A 25893-nucleotide genomic window follows, 5' to 3' on the forward strand; every position below is an offset into this window, starting at 1 on the left:
AAATAGCAGCATTAGAAACGGCCGCCGCGAAAATAGAACTGGATTTGAACTGGCTTTCTCCCGAGTGAAAATAGTTCTTTGAATAAACACGTAGAGGAAATTTTGCTTGAAAAGTTTCTCCATGAATACGTCTAATATGTTTTAAATTCCTCTATTTATTTCCTATCATTCATTCTGACTAGGTATAAAATACTAGGTGGAAGATTGTATTCACCAAGTTTGAAGGATGTAGCTTAGCTAGAAGACGCTCAGTTAATTTTTTAAATTTTTCATACATTTGTCTGTAGTTTTTTTCCCGCGAACGGCGTCCACCCGGCCAAATTTACAGACAAATGTATGGAAAATTAGAAAAATAAACCGAGCGTCTTCTAGCCAAGCTACATCCTTTAAACGTGGTGAATAAGCTCGCAAATCTCACAGATATTTTTCATCGCGACCGATCACAAAGCCCTGCAAGTTTACCGAAGGAGAGTGATAATTTAGATCGCAAAACTCACAGATATTTTTTTTTTTAACAGGGAATTTACCGAAGGAAGAAAATAACCGTAAATTTGCTTCCAAAGCTTCCATCGCCTCCAGATTTCACCTACAGTTCCTGTTTGATAGATGGCAAAGGAATATTTCTCATTGCGGTCCGTCAATAACACTGTAAAGCAATGAAGTCAACACTCCACGAAATCGCATTGGTAGTAACACGACCTAAACAACTACAGCGACATAGAAAAGAAGGTACACAAACGAAGCCAGGGAAGGCGTTGTTCTTTGTTTTCCACCGTGAAAAATCTGAAGCTAAAAATGTGACATTCGAAGCGAGTGAGGCACTTTGACACAACATTGTCAATATCAATACAAATATTAACGCGAACCACATTCTGTTATCTCTATGTGTTATCTTTTTGTTGAAGAAATTACAACAGCAAAACTTAATGTTTTGATTTATTTCTACGCGGATAGCCAAAGTTGATGACATTAGTACATCGGCCAAAACATCCAGCGTGATGAAGTCACATGAAAAATCGGACTTTGAATGTTATAGAAGGTTATAGATAAATCATCAGGTCTGTCATATATTATTAAACTCTCGACATGGGACCCAAAAAGATATCTGAATCGAGAAGACTACATTTAATCAAATCGGGGAAGAACATGTAGATCGGACTCGACTGAGCGGCGGAAATCGAGCCTACAATAAGGAGTAAAACAACAAACCCAGAAAAAGATATTACCCTCGACCCTCGACTCTCGACCCTCGACATGGGACCGTCGACCGTCGACCCTCGACAAAAAGATAGACTCGCAAATAACATGTTTATTTTTTTTTCCTGCAGTAAATTGGTTTTACATATTACAGATGGGTTTGTTTACGCAATTCTTGTCATTGAATCGGCTTGCGCGCCGTCTACTAACGATTTGTAAAAAATCTTGGCAACGAGTGGGTAACCCGGATAGTAGAAAAAGAAATATGTATTAAGGAACAGATTTTTTTCGAACTGCTTTGTGTTAGTTGCATTTATTTCACCAGTTAAGTTTTCCAAAGTTGTTTTTGTGGTGTGAAATTTCATGTGAAGTTTGAAGTTTTACTACGAAAACAATTTGTCAGTCGCTGCTTTTAAAATCACTTGAAATCAGACTTTTCTACCGAAAGAAAGCGAGGAAATTCGTTAAACGTATTCCACAGAAATTCTCTTAAATACAGCAACGATCAGAGAGGTAAACTCGACTGAAATTGACTCAAATTTTACGGCGAGAGAAACACAGGATTACGCGCCATTACAGCGCCAAGCTACAAACAATCAAGCAAACTCTCACAACTTCGAAACACTCAATTAAATTTACTTACAGTGACTTTCCTTGCCATTTCAAAGTGAGCAGAGATAAACTTGCGTTGACTAATCGTCGATGGATGTGTAGAAAAGGCAAAAGATTGACGATTACCGCTAACTTCTAGGAGCGAAATTTAGGCAGCGGGGAAAAAATCCGGCCTGTGGGCCGTACCGTAAAAAGCTGGACCGGTCACGTGCGTATCATTAGCCAATCAAATTCGAGGATTTAGGAACCGGCCCGCTCAGATGCTTGAGAAAAAAACAAATCAAGTTATTATGATAATATCACAATAATAGCATTTTGATATTCCTAATGTTAAATGATGACATTTCTTGTAAAAAGTAGAGAGGAAATCAACTGAAGAACAAACTGAACTGAAGAAACCAAACCATTTCAACCAAAATTAATTGTCCATTTTGGATTATGGTCCACAAGTACCTGTAATGTTATTATTTATTGGTGTTTCCACACTGACTTGTTTTCAAACTCGCATTTCGATCTAGGCATATAATTCACTATGAAAAATGGACTAGTGCTAACTTAGGAATTGAAGGAAGCAATAGCAATTACCTTCTGGTTTCATTACATGACGTTGCTGCATTCAAGCAAATATAAAGTTTTATATTACCCGTGTGCAGTTAAGAGCAAAAGATTTTTTTTCCGCACGCGCACGTCTCACCGTTTTCCATGGCAAGCGGCTGAGTTCTCATAGGGAAGCCATGAAATGTTCAGCGAGTGTATCTATTGATTTGCCCGGATATTATACAAGGACATTTCACGAGTTGTATGATAAATGCGTGCAACGACTATTATCTGAGAATCATCAGAAGTTTGATTCCACGAATAAAGTCAAAACCACGTACATAGTATCGTTTCTTATTATACTAAATTGACAAACTGCATTCTAAACGAAAGAGACAAAGCAACCAGCACTTTACTCTGCCAAAACGACCTCTCCTTTCTCTATTACCCTGCCATCAAAATCATGTAATGTAGGCCATACGTAACATTTAACGATTTTAGGACGTTCCTGCCTACTGGCCCAACGTCCGGGCGGGTGCTGTGAAGCATACGACGAGAATGCCTGGCTTTCATTATGACTTGCAGAATTATAAGTTGAACTCCTGTAGTCGATCTTCAGAGGTGGCACTTGAGTCACAATACGCCAAGCAAATCGGGTGCAGTATGCAATGTAATCTTTCAATTCATTCTTGAGGCTTTTATCGTAACTCGGAAGATTCTCTTGCTTATACTGTTCCTTCCATTTCTCTTTGATCTCCTTCTTATTCATCTAGAAAGATACATATAATTAATATATTAGCAAAGAACTTATAGCTCCGTCAATTCCAAGTCTGCTCATCCTACCCCTCCCAGGGCATTCGCCTGGCTGGCATTTACATTTTTTTAAAAATTTATTTTTTAAACAAAAAAACAAAACAAAACAACAACAACAACAACAACAACAAAAAAAACGTTGCGAATGCCCCAGGGTGGGGCTAGCTTAATGGTACAAATTCCGGTCAGTGCCTCTGGAAAACAGCATATGCACGACCTATAGGGCAATGTCAAACTTCCATTTTTCCGATTGATGATGGAAGCAAAAAAATTGTTCACCAATAATTGGATCTTAAATGATACTCAAACCATTTCCATAGGTTTTGAAAGCAATGCACCCCGAAAAGTAGCACAACTTAACAATGATGCAACAAAACAAAACAAACAAACAAACATATGTAGATAAAAAGTAAGATGAAAATGACTTCTTCTGTGGCTCCGGGCAGAGTATCAATATGGAATGATTTTGAGAACAAAATCACAGCCATTTCTTGTACACATTGTTTCAAATAGGCACCTTTAATTCCTTGTAAACAGGTTTTTGAAATACAATTCATATTGTCATATAACTAAGGATTTAATTGGTTGAAAACGGGGACGGAAGTTTTGAGCGTGATGCATAAATTCGAACAGACCATAATCGTATTTTCGCTACTGGAGTTGAACTAGCTTACAACTGAGGCTAATGCGGAAAGTCTTATCAAATGCATCTGACATAAATCTCTTCTTAATGATTTTCCTCCACGTGAGCCTCTATTACAAGCTAGTTCCAGTTCATCACCGCACCGAGAATACGAATATGGTCTATTGTGAACTGTTTGGATAAGGTTTCCTTCACGTGAAATGTGCTCTTTTATTTTTCTCACGTCCCGAAAGTTTCCTACTGAAGCTCCTTTGAATATATACCTGATAAAGAGTGTAAAAATAAAAAATCAAAGTATACCTGCTGGAAAGTGGTGGAAACTGTTACTACCCCATCAAAAGAAGAAAGGTTATTACAATGATCGTATTGTAAGAGTGACTGTTAAATATTCGTTTTAAAGTAATATTGTTTTTTTTTGTAATGTACTGAGTTTATCCAAGCTGATGAGTTGGACTTATGTTGCAAAAAAAGTTGAAGGCATATTTTAAGCCCGTCGCATTCCCTATGTAAGTTTTGGTCTTAACGCAACACTCTGAGCAACTTAATTTTGTGTTCTTAACAATTTGGCTCCCATCTATTACAAACATTTTTTTGATTTGTTGACGGAAAGTCACCTCACCTTTACAAGATTCTCCAAATTGTGACTTCTAGCTGCCTCTTTCACGTGGACCATCACCTCATTTGACGACTCTTGCATTACAGCTCTGGAGGTTCTCGATGGCTTGAAATCATGAAGCTATAACGTTTACAACGAATTTATTACAAAGGCATATATCTAAAAAAAATCTGTGTTTCTGAACTAGAGAAATTATCACTTGGGTCCCTGAGAACAGAGTCCTCTCTTTTCAATTTGTTGCCTGATATTTGTACTTGTTTCATGATAATTAGATTCACCTAGCGATAACAGATTTACTTCGGACGAGACTGTTTAAGTTTTGACATCTTATCCAGTGCAGCTGTAATTCTTGGTGCGTAATGCTACAGAAAGAAATATTCTGTAGTAGTCTCTAAGGCGTTCTAGATCATATGCCATGACGAGATATCAAAATTATCAAGTTTGACTTCAACAACAAGGTGGGACCTGACAATGCTATCAAGGAAAGGGTCATGTGCCACAATGGGGTAGGCTAAATGAATGAGATTGAAAAGTGGCTCACCAATTTCTGTACCTTCAGTGATCTAGTCATCGGTGGAAGCATTTTTCCCCTCGGAGCCATTTACAAAGCCACATGGATATCTCGGGATGGACGGAATTCAAAACAGTGTGACCATATTACAAATTCAAAGAAATGGAGGACAAGTTTGTTGGTGGTGAGAGTAGAGAGAGGGCCAGAAATTGCCTCTGATCACCACCTATCTTACAATCACTGGGCGAGATTAAAAAAGACGTGGTAAGAGTCATGCGATGAGGTCTTAGGTAGAGCGGCAAGTAATCGAAAGGAACAGCTGTCTAAAGAATCTCGGATCTTTTTTTACTACGCAGAGGAAATGCCTCAAGAAGGAGATCAACGGCTGTAAAAAGGGCAAAAAGAGAGACCTAGGTATTCGCGGTTAAACAGGGATGGAAGGAGAACAATGTTGTGGCCACTGAAGCTGAAAATGCAGCAGGGCAGCGTAACATACAAAGGCTATATAAAATAGCCAAACGATGTCGGGAAAGGGACGCAAACAGACAAACCAAGTCGAGGATAAGGAAGGCAGAACCATTTCCTTAACGCCAGAGCAAAGAGCGAGTTGGGCAAATCCCATGACATCTTAAACAGATCACCTACCCCTGTATGCCTGGGAGCATTCATACGGAAGGACCTCTGATGGCATCTACAGCAGAGGTTGTTAGAGCCCTAAAAAAATTAAAGAGCTGGAAGGCAGCAGGACCACACGGCATCCCGCCTTAGGCACTGAACGTTGATCTTTGCATTACAACAGAAATGCTACAATCATATCCACTGGAAGTAGAGAAGGTTCCACCACAATGGACAGCATCTGGTGAAGCTGCCTAAAAAGGAGGATCTAGGCTTTTGTAATAACTAGCGCGGAGTTACACTCTTTTTTAATTGCCAGCAAAGTATTGTGCCGCATTGTTTTTGAAAGGCTGAAAGATGCCCTTGACAAACAACTGCGACGTAATCAGTCAGGGCATAAGAAATATAGATCCTGCACTCACCAAATTACCACTCTAAGATAATCATTGATTAGTGCAACGAAAGGTAGACTTTCGATCGCTTTCGACTGCTTTCAACAATGTTGATAGTAACGTCATTTGGCAAATCACGCGCCGCTATGTAATTCCATTAAAGTTCATTAAGCCAACCCAGAACCCATATGAGTCATCCTCTCGTCAAGTCGTGGACAATTCAGTGGAAACTGCCAGACCCTTTTCAAATGAACATAAGAATTCGTTGACGCTGTTTGCTGCCCCGGTGATCATTTATGATGGTTGTCGATTTTGCGCGGATGATTTATGTTTTCTTTCTCAGACACTGCAATCAAATTCAAGCCAAGATTGATTGCAGAGAAATCCAGCCTCGGTGTAAACTATAAAAAAACAGCAGGGTCAAATCAAGTTAAATGGCGAGGAACCGAAAGATGTTGAAAGCTTCACTTAGCTGGGCAAGTGCAAAATAGGCCAAGCCAAACTAGCCTTTAATTACAATGCTCAGAGCAGTCTGGAATGCCTCATCGATTTCCACTTAAACCAAGCTGCGCATCTTTACTACTTAAGTGAAATCTATGGTCCTACATGGCTCCGAAACCTGGAAAGTAACACAATTAATATCGAATAGGTTACAAAGCTCTACTAACTGCAAATACCTCAGAACGATCCTCTAGATTCACTGGCCAAATAAGATAAGTTACAAAGAACGTTTGAGCAGGACAAGGGCAGACACAAACTGAGATAACACGACGGATATTGGCTTGCATAGGTCAGACGCTGGGAAAACCAACCACGCTTGCTTTGACGTGGAATTCACAGGACAAAAGACGGGTGGGAAGGCCTGTTTAAACCTGGGAAAGGTCAGTCGAGGACGACGTGAGAAAAGCAAACATCAGCTGGAATACAGCAGAGACGACGGCGACAGAGTCCGCTGACGTAGCATTGTGGACACGAGGAGCCTAAAGGAATAAGCAATTCCATGCTAGAGAAATCGGATTTAAGCGCCGACATTATAACCAGACATCGGACTATTCTAAGCTGTAGGACTGGAAAAGACTGTCCTAACTGTGACTTGTAGACCTCGTAAAGATTGGAAGGTGTCTATGGGTTGATGGGTAGAATGCTCCATCCGCTTGCTGTTACTAGTGAAGTTAGCACGAAACAAAGCACGAGCTAGCGGGTATGATCGATAGACTAAAGTCAATTCGGACAACTTCAATCTCGTCAAATACAGTACCGTTTATTTATTTATTTATGGATTCGTACAAGTACAGGTGCTTAACAATAGGACATAAGTCCCCTACTTGGTTAATACACCTACACCCAACCCCCTAAAAAATATCCCGAGAAAACCCTTCCCTGACCCGACTAACTACAAATCAAATAATCAAAATAACACAAATACAATCTAAAATATACTAATCAACTTAACAAGTACAGACAAAGAAAATATTAACACGGGGGATACTTAGGACAAATTAATTTAAAAGAACGAAAATTGTCACCATCAAAAACATTTAAAAGTCTAGTAAAATAAAATGACTTAAGTTTACTTTTAAAAGAGCTTATAGTGTCTGAATCCTTGATATTTTCAGGGAAGTATCTGTCATTAGCTTAGTCAGCTGAAGCGAAAATGTTTACAAGAAATCACCAACCTTTCTATATTTCGCATCCGATGAACCAATTGTGGGAGCGTCGGTGACTAAGGTGTCCAACAGTGATGAATAAAAGGTAAGAAATGTATCTCTTGCCCTCAGCGAACATTCATACGACATCTATACAAAAGAAGAATATAAATAAGCAGTTACTAGGAATTAAAGCCCTTAACCTGACTGGTGTATAGACCTATAGTTAGAAGATCTACCTTTAGCCCTAGTTGCTATGGGGTAATGGATCTCGTATTGGTTCTAGCTTAAGGATGAACCAACCATAGACCTAAGCTATATCAGTATTTTCTTCTCATGAGTGGTTCAAACACAAACCTTTACGCTTTTAACATTTTTCTTAATGTTCTTGGTATGTATACCAGCAGAGTGCATCGAATCACCCGCACCAGTTTTGTGACATAATAGTGAGATAAGTTCAATTTAGAATTTCTAAAGGACGGCAGTTGTATAGAGGTACTGAGGCATCGGGACACAAACGGATAGTATGTATCAACAACAAAAGAAAGGTTCACTTAATAGTTTAAACCGTCAGAATGTAAAATAGCTGGGTACCTCAAAGATGTAACATGCAAGCCTGTACGCCTTTAATTGGTCATCCGCATTTAATTGGTTTCTTTTTCGAGTTTTGTTTAGTTTAGCCTCAATCACATCAATTGCATCCACACGCTTCCCATCCCTAAAGTCACTTTTATACTCTTTTTCAAGATCGGACTGCCTGTTTGCGCTCAACGTATTTTCAGTTCTTCGTTGGTCCATGTTGACTCTTCTCTCTGCCATGGCAGCACATCTGGGAAATACAACATGGTATGACACAACTGATCATCTTGCAAGGACGAATATGGAAATAAATATAATAACGTTAGAAGTAACTCAACACGACGATCGTGGTTAAGAAAACATACCCCTACAGAGGAGAGTCTCTCCAAAGGAATGGTGTCTTGTTATGATAGCACACGTGCCTTCAGTGCACCGGGAGCAGTGCACCGGGGGCAGTGCACCGGGGGCAGTGCACCGGGGGCATGCCACTAAAATTTTCAAGAGCTTCATTTGAAATCTTTACGTAAATTACTCTGACGATGGATTGGAGTAGTTGGAAGGCTCTTTACATTTATTATCAGGACATTTTTGTTAATACATCTGTACTTCATTTACAGTTCACCTATTTTCATTTCCTTCTGCTTATATAAGACAAGAACTGTTCAAAATATTTACAATATTTTAGAGGATAGTGGTGTCAAAATAAGTGCAATGGCAAGATTACCTCAACCTCTATTTATCGGCATCTATACTGGAAAGGTACCTCTCTTCGTTTAAGTTTAATTAATGAAACAAGTTCAAATGAGTCCTAATTAAGGGAGGGGGAGGGGGGAGGGGGGGGGGGGGGTCTGAGTATCCCACATCTCCTTATTGTTTGGCCTAGATATCCTGTATCCCATATTCATTCCAGGTGCAAGATTTTTTTACTTTATTTCCTGTTTTATCTGGTCTTATTATTCCACATACCATTAGTTTTTCCCTCAAATATCCTGTCTCCCGTAGTTTTTTTTACCCAAATATCCCGTATCCCAAAAACCCCTACGGGGGCCTCTCTAATTTAAATATGGGTATAAACAAGGAAAAAAGAAAGGAAAATAGAAGTGGTTTCACACAATCGTAGGAGTGCTCGATACAAATACGTGTAAAGCGAAATACAAATTACAACTTATCATCAGACTTTCTCAGTCTGATGATCGCTTTAAGCGTGAAACTCGAGTAACTGCAGTTTCTATCTTAATTTGTAATAAATAGTGCAAAAGACCGTTATGATGCATACCTTTGTCTTAGGCTTTGATTTTCCGCCAAGAGTTGTCCCTTCTCATGACTGTAACTGTCCTTACTCTCACGTAACCTATTAGGAGATAGGATTTACTAATATGTCTCTACATACCAGGCAGCCGGAAAGTATTTTGGAAAAACTACATACATGGCAGCCTAAAATTCTTATAGAATTTACACGAATTATCTCATTTAAAATTTGAAATACTGTTTAAAATCGCTCGGTGTTTTGAATATATATTGAATATTTTCAGAGGTTTTCAGTTGTAATTTTTATTAATATTATTCTGTGATCTCAAGCTGAATCCGTTAGTCAGAGCAGGAATATCCAATATCAGGACTGTCAAAAACATCAAGATTTTATGGGATACCCAAGCTCGAAAATTTCTCGAATACAGTAATAATACCTGAAATCGCTCGACATTCCTAAACAAAGATCTCAGTACTATTCTAAAAAGAATTAAATGAGATATTACGTGGAAATTCCGGCTACAAGAATTGCAGACTGCCAGATGTCTATTTTTTTTTTTTTCAAAACACTTCCCGGCTGCCTGCGAACGATTTATTAAATTCAGTTCAAAGAGATCGCTTTCACTTATCGAATATTTAAGTTTGTCACGCAAGCATAGCTGACCAGAGGATTATAGTAAATTTACGAGTGGCTCTTCCGTTGCTTTGCTTTTAAAACAACACCAATTGGAGATCAGTGCCAATTGCTGTTTCTTACAAGGAACGCACTTTACATAGCGAGGCACATCGGGAATTCTAGAACTATAGATAAAATCGGTCGCCCGAACATGGATATTATTATATGCTTGGTCCAATTCAGATTTTGCATGTCATCTTTCTCACCGGATCAAGTGCTTCATGGCGTTTCGTTTACGGACGCAGATTTCCAATTAAAAACAGTTAACACTGAGTTAAGCATCCAACATGCAAGGACTGAATAAATGAGACTGACATATACCTTTGAAGCTCCTGCTTAAGTTCTTTGTTTTCTTGCTGTAATTTCTCAAGACGTACGGGAAGTTGTCTCGATGCTTTTATGAGGTCCTCTGTAGACCATTCATTGTTATTTACACTGGCAGACGAGCTCGAACCTTTAAAGGAAACGTTTCCACAAGGCTGAATGGAGTTCGACACTGGTGATCTTCGATAATATGCCATGGCCGAACCGAATTTTCACAAACACAATGTGGTTACAGGAAACTTGTGAACTTCCCGGATGTTTCTTTTCCTAGAAGCAAGGCCGGAAGTTGGTTCATTAAGGACATGGAGTCGACACGCATGGGTAACACTAATCATCCATTTGAAACACATAGGTAACACTAATGATGTATTTGGTACATTCCATTCAAAAGTATAATAAAATAAATTTATGACAAAAAAAATACTCGGAGGTTCCATCACGCGATTATGTTATTTCTCGGAAATTTCAAACAGGAAGTTGCGACCTTTGAATTGGCAAAAATAAGTTTTCTCTAAGTCTAGATGCTGTTCGGTCTTTCGTTTTTACGAAGAAGATTTTTCTGAGAACAAACGGGTATTTGTGATGTGGGCTGAGTGCAATCCTAAGGCCAGATTCACAATTTAATAATTCCTCATATTGATCTGGGTGGCGTGACAATATAAGGCATTGCAGTTATGTGATCGTGAAGATCAAAGAACAAACATTGAGGGAATCCACCTCGACTCCTTCGTCAATCACTGTAATAAACGTCGGTATTTGATCGCAATATCATTTTATTTCGGCTACTAAGGGTACATTTCGTGAAGAGCTACTGCCTTGTCACAAAATCTTGTTGTCAACATCGCTCCTTGTTCATTGTTAATAATATGAACACGGATAATGATGTCGTGATCACCTCGTGAAGGTGGTTCTCCCTCCTAAATAATAAGCCGTTTTGATTGGATATTGATTTTTGACCATTTCGATCTGAAATAGGGCATGTATTACAGCTGTTTAGACTCATTTTCCTCATTACAATCGGGCAGAAATTTGAATGCTCATGCAAATAAAAGCCAGATAAATGAATGTAATCCTAAGCAATTTATCTTGCATCTTTCCAGTTAAAAACAATGCTGAAGTTGTTTCTGAATCATTTCTAAGAATAGCGGCGGACATGTTTATACGTAACTTTGTTTATTGTCCAGACGAGGATTCCGGGAAATATCCCGGGGGGAAATTACCCGTGTTCGTCTCAAATTTATGATCATTTGCTCGGAGAATCTTGTTGTTGTCCAGCTGCATCGTCTTGGTTGCAGGATATAGACCCCGGCGAGGCATGGCTTCTTCATCAGCAGGTAACACTCAGTGTAGCCTTTTTTTTAAATAGTATTCTTCAAACGTGAACACCACGTAGTCGCATCTGTATTTAGGAAAATCCGAGTAAATCAAGCACTGACATTGAACTGTTTTGACTTCCCTAGAACTAAGAAAAGATTAAAATCGTTTCCAATTGAAAGGATGAATATAAAATTCACTGTTGGCTCTATTTTATATATCAATGGCGTGTTTGGAACGGCTCATGTTTCCGCGCCTGTTGATCCACGAGCTAATCATGTAATTGTGATTTGTTCCATGAAAATCTTGAACAAACATGAATTTAAAGCGCTCGTTCGCCGGTGTGACACCGAGATCAGCATCCATTTACTTATTTGCCGAACACCACAAAAGCATTAAATATGCCGAACTAAAAACCGCGGCTCAGTTTTGGAGATGCTTCGCGTGTGCTTCTTTGTTTAAGCGCAAACAAGCTGGGAATAGGGTAACCTTTTCGACCTATTTGAAGAATAATATCTACATCATGGTGGTTTATTATCTTCCAAAAGTGTTACTGGGATAATAACCACATATTCATATAAATTTTGATGCAGATAGAATTTCGAAGATAGAATTTAATACTTTAGTTATGGCACTCAAAATGTCGACAAATCGAACTGAGTGCGACACCCGTAGCGTCATCCTTGCAATAGAGCGGTTGCAATGTGACAGATGTGTCATCGTTCGCGTCAGTGTGCGCCTTTGAATCAGGAATTTACAATCACCCGGGACAAGACTTTGTGACTTTTATCTTTAAATGAAACATGCAATCGTTCGAGAAGAGGGGCGCGTATATTACGATTAGCTATTAGGAAAAACTGACTCTATAGCGTCAAGAGCTGGCCGAGATAAACAGGAATTTAGGTTTCAACGCAACTTTACTTTGCGACCTTTACATCCTGACTCTGTTAATTACTGGAAAGGTAATAATAAAAAAAATGTTATTGTGGGAGTCATTAACTATTTTGTCCGATATTTTCTAAAAAAGTAATACCACCCCAGGCAAATAAATATTCCTGATTTACTAATTTCGACTGTTATTTCATTGCATCCTGCCTTTATCTGACTGGCAACAGTTTCCAGCAGGTGGCAGCTGTTCTACTTTAACGGATCATTTCCACCACTCAATATCAAGTAACATTAATATTGGTAACACACAAATACCCAGAAGTAAACAACTTCCATAGCATAATAAATTACTATAGAAACATTATAACTAGTTATAACCCCAAGAGTAATCCAACGGACCCCATATTTTATAATCGAATTATGATAAGCATGTTAGGATAAAACTTCTTGAAAAGTTTCAAAAATTCCGCAGGGAAAGAGGGTAGGGGGGGGGGGGGGGGTTCAGACCCATCTCAAGTTTTCGACAATTTAAGGTGGATCTGAACCCCCTCCACATAAGTGTTTTAAACTTTCTCAAGTGTTTACCCCCTTATCATGCTAATTACAATTCGATATATCCAGGAAAAGCTAACTAATTTTGTTTACCGTACGTGTAGATAAAAGGACTATATATTATCATTTCCATCCTGATAAGAATGACGGTATTAGTGCTCGTAGTAAATTAATTATGTGAAGGAGCCATTTCAGCTACCCAACATAATTATGTTTCATGTTAAGCTTAAAAAGATAGACAGTAAAGAACAAATTATTATTTCTTTAAATTATACTTTTACTAAATTATCAACATTTTTGCTAGTCCCAGTCTCTAACCCAACTTTTCCTTGCACGTTACTTCGTTGTTTTGCAAAATAAACATACCCTGTTTACTTTTGTTTAATTACTCAGTGGAATATTATTTGTAGATCGAAATTTGTCTTGGTGAACCAATGGTAGATATTTTTGTAACACTAGAGCAATCATACCCCACTAGTCATAGAATCAATAAAATCAACTTGGTTATTTGTCGATTCTGTAAGAAAGCTGTTTTTACCACGGTGCTGCAGTTTGAAGTTAATTGCATTAACTAGTTTCATGAGGTGCCAAGAAAATAGACGGTACTCAAAAACATGGGTTAAAATGCTTCTACCGGAGATTACTGTCACCTTATGAGAAATCATCTCAGCAAACAAGGTAGAGCTGATCCATACAAATATTGATCTTTTGCAGCTCCTGCGTAAAATTACGCTCTGCTATCTTTTAGCTCAAATCTATGGGCTCAATCCTGACTGAGAAACAAAGCTATCCCGAGAAAGAAGATATGGTTTTGATATAACTTGACAGAAAGCATTTGAATAGCACTAATGTGAAGTAATAAATAGATCAACATGGTTTCTTCAAAATGAATGAGTTTCAAGTCGACATTACAGCTGATGTTATCGGTCTAAATACTTCGTTATTAATGAAATTGATAAACCAAACTCATGACCTCTTGCTACCACCTCCTCCCCTCAGAGAAGAAGAACAACAAAAACAATAACACAACCACACACAAAAATATACAAACAGTACAGTTACACTGTACTAAAACTTTAGAAATCTCTACAAAATAGTCACTATTGGAAACACTCCTTGAAAAAATTTAAACGAAATACAACCCATTCTATAGATAGATATATTGGTTCCACTGAGGCCTTGAGCTACTGTATTTTTTATTCGGAGGTTTCGCTTTTCAACGGCATCATCAGGGAATGAAAGAAAATATTCAATAGTGCGTGAAATAAACTTGGTGTAGGTGACGTGAATGATTTGAATATGTAGTAAGGGCAAGGAGTGTAATTGTGGTAATGGCAGATATGATAATGTGGACAATCGCTAATGAGTGATAGGTGATAAAGCAGTTCAAGATAAAAGTACTCTGACTCGCATTCTACCGGGAATTAATTCCGGGCATATACAATAACGTGGACAAACGCTAATAAGTACAAGTGATAAAGCAGTTCAAAATTAAGCTGGTCAAAATGGAAGGTCTTTGAGTTCAGTGCATTCTTAACGGGAATTAAGTTCGGGCTTGCACTTTCGAACGTAAAACGCCTCAAATAATTGCAAGTTGACAGGATCGTTTTCTTGTGCGATATATTCTTGTTTTGCACTGCTTGATTTATAAAGAAATGATCTCCCAATGCAAAGTTTTAAGGTAAACAATAGACCACTCGTGAAGACGTGATTATTTTCAACTGTTTCTTTTGTGCAAACTTTAGGTGTCCATTTTGAAAAGTCTTACCTGGCAACCGTGGGCATCGACTTCGGGACAACGTATAGTGGATTTGCGTTCTCATTCAACAAGGAGCAAGGTGATGACTCGATTTTTATGAACAGAGACTGGGTGAATGAACAAGGCCATCGAACAAGCAAGACACCCACATGCCTGCTACTTAAACCAGACCAGTCATTCGACTCGTTTGGATACAAAGCGGTAGAGAAGTATGCAAATCTGAGGAGCGTTTATGAAGAGAAAGAGTTCTTGTTTTTCCAGCATTTCAAGATGTCATTGCATAACGAAGAGGTAAGACGACTTATTTAATATCACTGGAGATGACAATATGTCTTAAATGGCTAGGCTGTAGAAATTTATGCAAAGAATTTGTATATAAATTATGCTAATTGTTTGGTGTCATTGCTGAAGTGTCATTTCACTGAGTTATTGAACATTTGTATATATGGAAAATCTAATATTTATCACCTTTACGTTTTGAGTATTCATCGACGTTATTCCTTTAAATCCTATGTGCCATGGCAAGGCTGATCTAGAAACGAATACATAGACGGCAACTTCACGTTATAGCACATAACTAACTATAATACTTTTTATTTCATTAACGACAAAAGAACATAGACTTGAGAGCCGTCCTTTATGACGTCAATGGAAAACGTGCTGAGGCCAAGACAGTGTTTGCACACTCCATCAGGTTTCTAATGGACGAGGCAGTTAATTTCATTCGCCTCGAAACGAGAGATGATGGATTTAAAGCGGATGATATCCAGTGGGTTTTAACTGTTCCCGCCATATGGACTCCAGGAGCAAAGCAATTCATGAGAGAAGCAGCTTACGAAGTAAAGTAGCAGCACTATTTGTACAAGTCATGTGTTGTTCAATTGAGGCGCAAATGTGTTCCACTGAACTTGAAATGAATAGGGGGAGTAAACTCACTGACCTGTGCCGGGAGCTGGTTTCTGTAGCATGAAATGAATGAAGTATTGGTATATGGGCTCGCCTTGGACAGAACAGAATGCCAGTCCATCCTGAGTTCCAAGGCATTTTGTCAGATTGCCATTAGACCTTCTGAATGGCCTTATGAGAGTATAAGAAGTTTTGCCCAAGAACACAGTTCACAGTGACCTATAAAGGGCACGGTCCGGGCCGCTCGGCTCAGACCCCTTTGTTTTCTTCATTACTTTTGGCCTCCAATATCATCTTTACTATCGTCATTAAACTTATGGCGAACAATACGCATAACCTATCTGCCTTTTCTTTCCGTTTTACGTAGTGTCTATGTTCTGTCTATGTTAAATGAAAAACATAGAGTTCGTGGGTTAATAGATTAGTTGGTGATGAGCCCGAACGTGGAAACAATTAATTTGAAATTGATTTGCTTTGATCAGTTAAACCTGTCTTGAAGTTTTTGAAGTCCTTACAGGATGAGAATTGGGAGTGGCAATTTTACCGTGGATTCTCGAGAGTAACAACCCTCTTTTTTTTGCAAACTTGCTAATGAAAAATTCATCTGTGTGGAATGGTTCTGACAATGCTCGTTCTAAAAGTGTTGACAATTCCTAAAACAAGAGATAGAAAAAAAAAAAAAAAAAAAAACTCTAGGGCCATATCTTGGATGTCGTACTTACCCATAAGGTCAGAAAATTGCCAGAGTTCAATTTACAACCGCAGATTTATAGAATGACACCTAAATGACGCATAAATGACGCCTAAAGTTTAATAACAATACTTTGTACATCCTAAGCTTCACATTCATGTGGAAAATCCTTCGTCTGAAAACATGAGTACGAGGCTGAGGATTTCGCCATTTATGCAAAGGACCTATAGCTGTGTTAAAACTGTAGTGAAGGAACATGGTGATCAAAATATCTCGGAAATCCATTAAGTATGGTCATTTATATTGCCGAAAACTGTGAAAGTTTAGCTCCATAAGAGAAGTTTGTCGCCATTTTGGGTTTCTCATCAATCTCGTGACACTAATATGCTATTCACCATTTCCACATCCCTCATAATACACCTTGTTTGTCCCCCCAATTTTTCATGAGCATTGTCTTCAGTTTCTCTTGGGACGACTGTAATACTCAGGAGAAATAGGAAACAAAGGTTATGCAGAATTTTTTTTTGGGGGTGGGTGGGTGGGTAAACAAGGTGTATCATGGGGGATGTGGAAATGGCTAATGCTAGAGAGATGAATTACGGATCTCGTATTCTCTCCAGCATTATTTTCTGCCATAATTCCTAGGAGTGTAATCTCAATTTATACAGTCTTACTGATGCCCTTTGATTTAACAGGCTGGTTTTGTGTCACGTGACAGACCGGGGCAGTTGGTAATTGCTTTGGAACCTGAAGCAGCCGCGATATTCTGTACAGAGAGAAAAATGGGCGCAATACAGTCTCTTGAGAGACTCAGTGTATCCGTGGATGGACTTCTGTCCCAGTTGAATGCACAATACATGGTTGTCGACATTGGAGGTAATTATATTAATAACCGATAAATGTAAAGAGGTTGAAACTTACAGATTATGAAAATTTCAAACGATTGAGTGCAAATTCCCTGTTAGTCAAACTGGTGACCAAGATTAATAAACACTAGTACAATAATACGGAAACAACTCAACAAACAGCGTTCTTCAAAATGAATCTTAATTGAAAGGGGTTTTGTTCAAAACCGTAAGTCGGTGTCTATTCTATGCCTGATTGCTTTCGCTTGGTGTTTTTTTCTGCATTTTTAGTTTATTTACCGCACACCGCGTTTTGTTTATATTTTTGTGGTATCTCTATTATTATAGTAATATTTATTGAGAGCGGATGTGGGTGTGGTGAGGGGGATGTTATTGTATTAATGTGTAATCTTGCGTGTTTAAAAGGAAGCGTAGTGTGCTCCTAGAGAGTTTTAAAGAATATTTTATGGGTATTTTTAATCATAAACAAGGGACAAAAACAAGTAAAGTTTTGCGATCTTCTCCGCCTAATAAGAGGAGTTATTTGTAGGTGATATAAAATTTAATTTGCAAAATATATTATATTTAATTTGAAAGATATACTAGATGTCGTTTTACCTAAGTTATTTTATGGTGGCATGAAGTTGGTCACAATCAATATAGCAAAAAAGCGGTCATGACACATCTTTTATTTTTTAAATTCACACATTAACATTGTACAATTTTGGTGCTACTAGGAGGAACTCTTGATGTAACAGTTCATGAAAAACAAGATGATGGTAGCATTAAGGAAATCCATAAGGTAACAGGTGGACCGTATGGCGGTATGAAAGTAAATCATCAATTCGAAGGACTTCTGGATGAGCTCTTTAGTGCCGAGAAGCTGTATGAGTATCGCAAACTGTTCCCGTCTGATTGGCTGCGTTTGATAGGCGACTTTGAAGACAAGAAACGTGGGCCACGGGCTCTGGAAAATAAAGAAACAAGAATCCGCCTGCCACAGAGTTTCAATTCCTCTGTCCCTGAAATTCTTCTCCATTCTATGAAGCGTTACGGAGAAGAAGTTAAAATCATTAAAAATGAATATCTATGCCTAAGTCCGAGGGTCATGAAAAAGCAGTTTGAGCCTGTTTTGGAAGCCATGAAAGATCATTTAGCTGTTCTACTAAGCAAGCCGGAACTTTCGAGGGTGAAGGTAATGCTCCTTGTTGGAGGATTTGCAGAATCTTCTCTTCTTCAACAAGAAATAAAGAACGAGTTTGCTGACAGGTGCCGTGTGATTGTACCACGTGATGCAGCGAAGGCAGTCGTTCAGGGTGCCGTGATGTTCGGTAAAATGCCCAACAAAATTACGGAAAGAGTCGTCGCCACGACATACGGTTGTGCCTGCTCTCGAGACTTCATCGAGGGTGTTCACCCAAATGAAAAGAAATTCGTGGCGGATGGCATCGAAAAATGTCGTGATCTATTCTCTTGCTTCGTGAAAGAAAATGAAGTGGTGAAGGTTGGTCAAAGAATTCGACAAGTGTTTCATCCTGTGTACGCCAACGACACAGAAATAAAGTTTGGATTCTACACGTCACTCACCACCAACCCTCAGTTTGTCACAGACCCCGGGTTAACCAAAATTGGAAGCCTGAAGGTTCAGTCCCCTGACACGCAAAGAGGGCGTGACAGAGAAATAGAGGCGAGCTTGTATTTTGGTGGAACAGAAATAACCGTCACGGCTTTGGATGTCACAAGCGGAAATGTAGAACAAACTACACTTGACTTTTTCTGTAATTTGTAAACACTCAGCGAACATTTGGCTTGGGCCATTTGGACATGGTTTGACTTTAGGAACAGTTTTAGTGTTTACATTTTCACGTAAAGGTGTCAGGTCTTTAAAGCGGCTTGTCTCCAGGCAAGTGACATTTTCAAGTTTTCGGCAATGAGTGAACAAATTCAGTAGCAACCTTTTGCTTAATTTTTTTTTTTTTGCTAAAGTGATGGTTTAACTTTAATATATTATTTTTTCTTGAGAACGTTTTGTTTCTCAAATTGAAATTTAAAACAAAAGGCAGTTTTGAGTCATGACTATACACACTATATATTACTTAGGAAGAAAAGACGATGTTAAAAAAATCAGATAAGTTTATTATACTACGTAGACCTGTTAAAATAGAGAGCATTTAACTATGCTTATTTCAAGAAAATATGAGTAACCTGGAAAACGCAACAGGAATGTTGTCCTGTTGATGTAAATTTTGTTGCACTGGTGTTAACGCAACATAATTACTCCGGGCAGTACATGTAAGTCGAGAAGTTTATTACACCTCATAACTATGCTCGATAAGTAACGGCTTTTTTTCAGAGTCAAATTCATTTTCGACCCTTAGAAGTAACAATTCTAAATAAAACATTAACTGTTCAGTAGTTTATATATATATTTTTTTCAAAATTCCGGAAAAAAGTGAAACAGGAAGGTGTGGCCTCCTCCTCTAAAGAAGAAGGTTATTTTTATTTTCTATAGTAATGGTACCAGTTAAAAAATAAAATTTGTTGAAAAATATTCACCTTTGTAAATAGTTCCCTTAATTTTATGCGCGTATTAATTCATAATTATTCAGTGTAAATTCAAACGGATGTTTTGAATTTTTACCTTAACAAAGACCTTTATTATAATTTCTTCTTTGTATTGTTATGCCAATCTGATGAGCTGCTATAAAATTGTAGTCAAACCTCTAATTTGCTTATTCTTTACAACAAAACTTAAAAAACGCCTATTTTCCAATCATTTAGCTTTCGGATTTCTATAGACTCTTTTCATAATTGGCCGTCAATTTAAAACTATTTTGTGTGCATTTAAATTACCCTCACTAATCTCGTTTGACGGTAAAAAGCCTTTTGAATTATCAACTTTAAACGAGTTTAGTCAGGCTAATTTTAATACTTGCAAAAAAGTTGACCAAGCTCATTTCAGTTTGTAGGGTAGAGCAGAAGCTATTGAAGTACCAGCTGTATTTTGTTATGCCCAGATCTCGGTGTTTGTCTTTGAATTTCCTCAAAACAAAACCTTAATTCCATCTGAGAGTGAATGGTTGCATGGTTAGAACATCTGCGTGACTAAGCAAAGTAGGCTCCGTGCTTAAATATAACAGATTTCATTGTTTTTGTGTGATAGCATCTTTTACCTTCGCGGGAAATCTTTACCTTTAATTCGGCTGTAGCCGCTTCCAGACGTTCCAGACGAGCGAAAAAATAAGAGAGAAAGCTACATGCGCTAAACTCCTCTCTCATTTTAAAGCTCGCCGCTTTTGGAGTTGCACCCAATTAGCTCAATGCCTGGAAGAGACTCTTTTGGCTAGGGACAGGGAATTCTACTTCGTGATTGGCCAAAGTCACTACGAAGTCACGTGAGATAAAGCGTGGCAAGCAAGCAGTCAGTTGCGTTCGGTTAGCAAGCAGAGAGGCCGACGAAAGTTGGCCTCTTGAAAAAATGAACGGCGACTTAACCCCAGAAGAGGAAAAGCTTGCAAACGTCGCCAACAAAAGCTGGCTTCACAAACTTAGCGATAACCAGCTGAAAGCAAACGTCGAGAAAAATCATCGCCCAGCCAACTGTGGCAGAGTTGTTGTCCCAAATGTCAACGAAGAAATTTGGAACAAGCTTCCAAGGACAGCACGAGGGAAAGATCTCAAGTTTTCCCGCCTTCAGAAAAAGCCTGACTAAGGTTGGCCACATCGCTGTGAAACCCACAGATTTACTGCTTAACCTAAAAGCTAAAGTTGATAGCACCTTTGCCGGAAAGTTTACGAGCTCGTGGTAATGACTACGGACGCTATCGCTTTGTTAGGCCATGTCAGTTTTGAACTTTCGCAGCTTCACCGTGAGGACATCAAGCCGTACCTTCACAAGAATTATGGCGACCTTTGTTCCGCGAACGTGCCTGTGACAGAACACCTATTTGGAGACGAACTGCAGACCCAGCTGAACCACATTCGAAATACAAATAAGATAAGTAACACAACGAGCACTTCCAATCATTCAAGGAGTACCTATTACGGCCAAAGCTTCGGCCAGAATGAGCCTAAACAACATAACAGGACTTTTTTTTTATCGCGAGCGACGCCAACACAGTGTCGGCAGCACAAGCCCAAGCCATTTTACCCTCGCACGAAGCGTGCCGATCAACAACAGAGGAAGTAGAACACTTTGTTGACCTAATACCAGAACTTGAGGTATGCAAATATAGCTCAACGCTACCATATCTTGTGGAGTATTACAGGCTTAGGGCCGAACATTTTCAGGCTGGTCAGATTATCAACCATGTTGATCAATGGCGGAAACTGACTTCGGATCCAGACATTCTGGAAACCGTCACTGGACAAAGCATTGAGTTTGATCAAACTCTCGTACAAATTAAGCCTCTATTGCAACCAAAATGGTCTCCAGAGGAAGCAGATTTTATTGATTCTGAGATTCTTTCACTGCTCGAGAAAGGTGTGATCCAGCAATCAAAACACGAGCAGCGTTGAATTTATTTCGCCGGTAGTTTTTCGTCCCAAGAAAGATGGTTTTTATATCGCATGATCTTGAATTTAATATCACTGAATCGGTACCGTAAACGTAGTTTACCGCTGTTGCGATGATGAAACCTGGATGTTTCATGGCATCTATTGATTTAAAGGACGCGTATTACTCGGTCTCCATATCTAAACAGGACCGAAAATACATAAAATCCACGTGGAGGGGCAATTCGTACGAGTTTACTCGTTTTAAAGTAAGGTAAGTAACTTTATTTCAACTCGGGTTAATGAGGCTGATTAGGCCCCTAGCAATACAGTCATGCTAATATGCCGAGAAAAAAAAATATATATATAAAAAAAAGATCAATTAATGACTAACATTCTAACTATATCAATAATTATTATATGGCTGTGTCTCAAAGGACTGGGAACTACCGAAGTTACGAATTTGATTGGCTGGAATCGATATTGACCGCGGTCTAGATTTTCCCATCTAGACGGGCACCTTGACCGGTTTCATTTTGCGTTGAAAAAGTAGCACAGTAAAATACAAAAATGTTCACTATTTTCTTTTATTTTCTTCTCAATCATTTATGGAAGTGCCAAAAAGCCTGATGACAAAAAAAAGTAAAGAGAACGAGCAAATTTCGGCAGGTTTAAGTTAAGTTCATCGCCGTTCGCAAGCAAAATGTCAGCAAACCAGTTACATTAAACGAATTAAAGGTTTTTTCTTTGCCATATAATAAACATCTTATTAACCGAGCTAAGTCGGTCTGTATGGGAGAATCTTGACCTCGGTCTTGTGTACAGACCTCACGGTGTTTGGTCTGTACTCACGACCTTGGTCAAGATTCCCTATACAGACCTCCAGCTCGGTTAATAAGAGCTAAGTAAACAATAAACAGTCCTAAATCTTACAATTATTACAGCGAATCATAGAAAACTGTACATCACAAATTTAGCTCTCTTACAGCATTCATAAACCCCTTAAGGATTGTCATTAAACGTAATTCATCCGGTAAAGAATTCCACACTTTGGTACCAATAAAAGTTGTAGATTTTAAGCCAAAGTTTGTAGTTTTCTTACGTGGGACTACGAGCTTGTTGGTGCCTCTCAAGCACGTCACATTATTACGTACGACGAACAAGTCAATTATATATCCCGGTAATATACCGTTTACAGCTTTCAAAATTAATATGGGAATGTCCTGTAGGCGACGATTGGACAATGTTAAGCCGTAGTCATCATCACCATAGGGGGCCATCCGTTTGTTGTAGACACACCTTAGAGCTCTCACATTAAGCCTTTCCAGCCTCCGCTTATCAGACTCGTAACAATTATGTCAAATCACAGAACAGTAAGTAAAATAAGACATGACAAATGAGTTGTAAAGGCACATCTTCGAAGAGATTGATAGCGTGTTCTTTAGCCTGCTCAAAACATCTAACTGATTTCCAACTTTCTTAATAATCTTGCCAATATGTTTGCTAAAATTTTGTTACGCCTAAAAGTTCTAAATGGTCTACGATAGGAACCTGCACATCACTAATGCTAAAGGAAAAATCGCAAGGATAGGTTCCTGGAAGAATAATACATTTACATTTCTCTGGATTGAGCACTAGCTTATTATCGTGAAACCAACGTTTCGCAACAGCGAGATCGCCATTGATTAAAAACTTTACCACCTCAGGATCGCGATCACTGAAATAAATTTGGTTATCATCAACATAGTGGGACAAATTAGCACGATTAACAAAATAGAACAGATCATTTAGAAAAAAATTACAAAGGAGGGGCCCTAAAACCGACCCCTGAGGTATACCCTTAGGAAAAACAACAACATCAGATGTTACGTCTTCTATCCTGACACGCTGGGACCTGTCTTTAAGATAACTGTGTAGGAGGGGCTGGCTCACTGGAGCAACACCGTAGGCAGCCAGCTTGGCAAGGAGTAGGTCGTGCGGTATCATATCAAAAGCTTTACTCAGATCCATAGAAACTGCGTCAACAACAAAGTTATCGTCAAGTGCATTCCTCCAATCCTCAGTCAAACGTAGAAGTACCGCCTCACAGCTGTAACCCCGTCTTTACGCAGACAGAAACGGTGACAAGATCGAACTAAAATAATCAGATAGTTGGCATGCAAGACCCTTCTCAAAAACTTTATCCAGAGTAACTAGAATCTACACTGGCCGGTAGTTAGATTTATCTTTAGGATCGTCCTTTTTGTAGATGGGGCAGATTTCGGCCAGCTTCCAAGCAGCCGGCACAGAGTAAGAGTCGATAATCTTGTTGATAAGAACAGATAGCGGATAGGGAAGAGCATCAGGACCATCCCGCAATGATCTTGGCGGTATCTTATCATAGCCAGTTGCTTTTTTTGGATCATGAGACTTGAGTATAAGTTCAGCTTCAGGTGGACTTCCAGAACGAAACTGGAAACCTTCTTCTGCAGAGCAGTGGGTCTGTATAGCCGAGATACTTGGATGACTGGTAAAACGGGAACTATCATCGTCCTTCAAGAAGGATTAAAGGTGCGCGCTAAAAATTTGTGCTACTTCCTGTTTGTTAACAACAACTTTGTTTGCCCCGAGTTTAAGTGGATATCTCCACTAAACACCAATCGTTGGATGCTAAACCAGCTACGTCCATTTGTACAACGTAGCGCTCTACATTTCCTCTACCGCATGATCTTACTGGACTTTGTTTACATATCGGACGAAGCGCAGATTTTTCCCAGCAAAAGCACTCTTTGGCCGTCACTTGTCGATTCCTACCGTCAAGCACGCTTTTGGATAAATAACCAATGGCTTGGCTTTTTTGCCCCAGAAAATTCACAAAGCTTCTTAAGCCTGCGTACTCCACACTAAGTAAGTAAGTAAGTAAGTAAGTAAGTAAGTAAGTAAGTAAGTAAGTAAGTAAGTAAGTAAGTAAATACTTTATTTAAAGAGGTTGGCACTAAAATAGTATAAAAATACTAACAAACCAGTGGCCCTCTAAAAATTATGTACAATACGGATGTTAAAACTATGGCATAACTATGAGATAATATAACGAATAAAAACACAATAGATAAGAGATGAAATCAATTAAAAGTACAAAAAGTATAACTAAATCACAGAATAAAATGATTTAAAAGCTGCTGTTCTTCAAAAATGTTTTTCCAAAGAGAGTTCCTAAAAGAATTAAGTGACGCTATTTTCGGCATTGATAGCGGTAAGCTGTTCCAGGCTTGACAGGCAGTCACAGTAAACGTTCTCCCTCCTTCAGTTTTACGTTTGATAACAGGGTGAGCAATACCTAGTCTGCCGTGAATGAGTGTCGCTAGTAAGCTTAAGTAAACTTTTAAGATAGGTTGCTACATGCCCCTGTAAACGCTTGTATATAATACAGCATTTAGTTAGTTTAGCCTGTTCAAAAAATGGTATCCAGTTTAGTTTATTGAACAGTTTGACGGAGGAGGCTTGAAAATCGGCGTCTAGAATAACTCTAGCAGCCCTCTTCTGCAACTTTAGAACACGGTTAAGGCAATGTTTATCACAGCTCGTCCAAACCACATTTACATAATCAATTGCCGGTCTTATCATGGTGTTATAGAAAATAAGTCGATGTTTTAGAGGTAGACAATATTTAATTCTCTTTAAAATGCCTATCCGCTGCGAGAGCCTTTTACTCAATTTCTCCACATGAGGGATAAATGTTAGTTCGTGGTCGATTTCTAGTCCCAAAAGCTTTGCACAACGAACATTCTCCAGGTGTTTTCCATTAACAACTACAGCAAGGTCATGGTTAATTCTTGCCAGTAATGGTAAGCACTTTTGTCTTGCTCTCATTGAGAGGAAGTTTATTAGCTGTTGCCCATTGGTCGACCTCAGAAATTGCTGTAGTCAATGAACTTTGTAAAACACCAACGGAATCAAAGTTAGCAGCGGAGGTTAACGTCGTGTCGTCTGTGTATAGGTCAATTTGAGCCGAGCTCACATGTAGCGGAAGATCGTTAATAAAGGCGATGAAAAGCA

General features: G+C 38.8%; 2 protein-coding genes and 1 pseudogene across 2 annotated transcripts; 2 read left to right on the forward strand and 1 right to left on the reverse strand.

Annotated features, from left to right (window-relative positions):
* Positions 1 to 1289: 1289 nt before the first annotated feature.
* On the reverse strand, positions 1290 to 10802 carry LOC110065234 (uncharacterized). The gene is made up of 6 exons (XM_020772344.2): positions 10407 to 10802; positions 9438 to 9512; positions 8177 to 8411; positions 7613 to 7732; positions 4422 to 4538; positions 1290 to 3115 (listed from the first exon to the last, which is right to left on the reverse strand). The coding sequence occupies exons 1-6, from the start codon at positions 10604 to 10606 to the stop codon at positions 2759 to 2761; spliced, it is 1104 nt and encodes a 367-aa protein (XP_020628003.2). The 5' UTR covers positions 10607 to 10802; the 3' UTR covers positions 1290 to 2758.
* Positions 10803 to 11453: 651 nt separating this feature from the next.
* Positions 11454 to 19915, forward strand: LOC110065224 (heat shock 70 kDa protein 12A-like). Its single transcript, XM_020772334.2, has 5 exons — positions 11454 to 11743; positions 14909 to 15213; positions 15537 to 15761; positions 17215 to 17395; positions 18102 to 19915. The coding sequence occupies exons 1-5, from the start codon at positions 11725 to 11727 to the stop codon at positions 19151 to 19153; spliced, it is 1782 nt and encodes a 593-aa protein (XP_020627993.1). The 5' UTR covers positions 11454 to 11724; the 3' UTR covers positions 19154 to 19915.
* Positions 19916 to 20022: 107 nt separating this feature from the next.
* LOC149100927 (uncharacterized) lies at positions 20023 to 22680 on the forward strand (annotated as a pseudogene).
* Positions 22681 to 25893: the final 3213 nt, after the last annotated feature.

Source organism: Orbicella faveolata, unplaced genomic scaffold, assembly GCF_042242905.1.
Source record: "Orbicella faveolata isolate gen_17 unplaced genomic scaffold, um_ofav_v1 contig_4, whole genome shotgun sequence".
NCBI lineage: Eukaryota > Metazoa > Cnidaria > Anthozoa > Scleractinia > Merulinidae > Orbicella > Orbicella faveolata.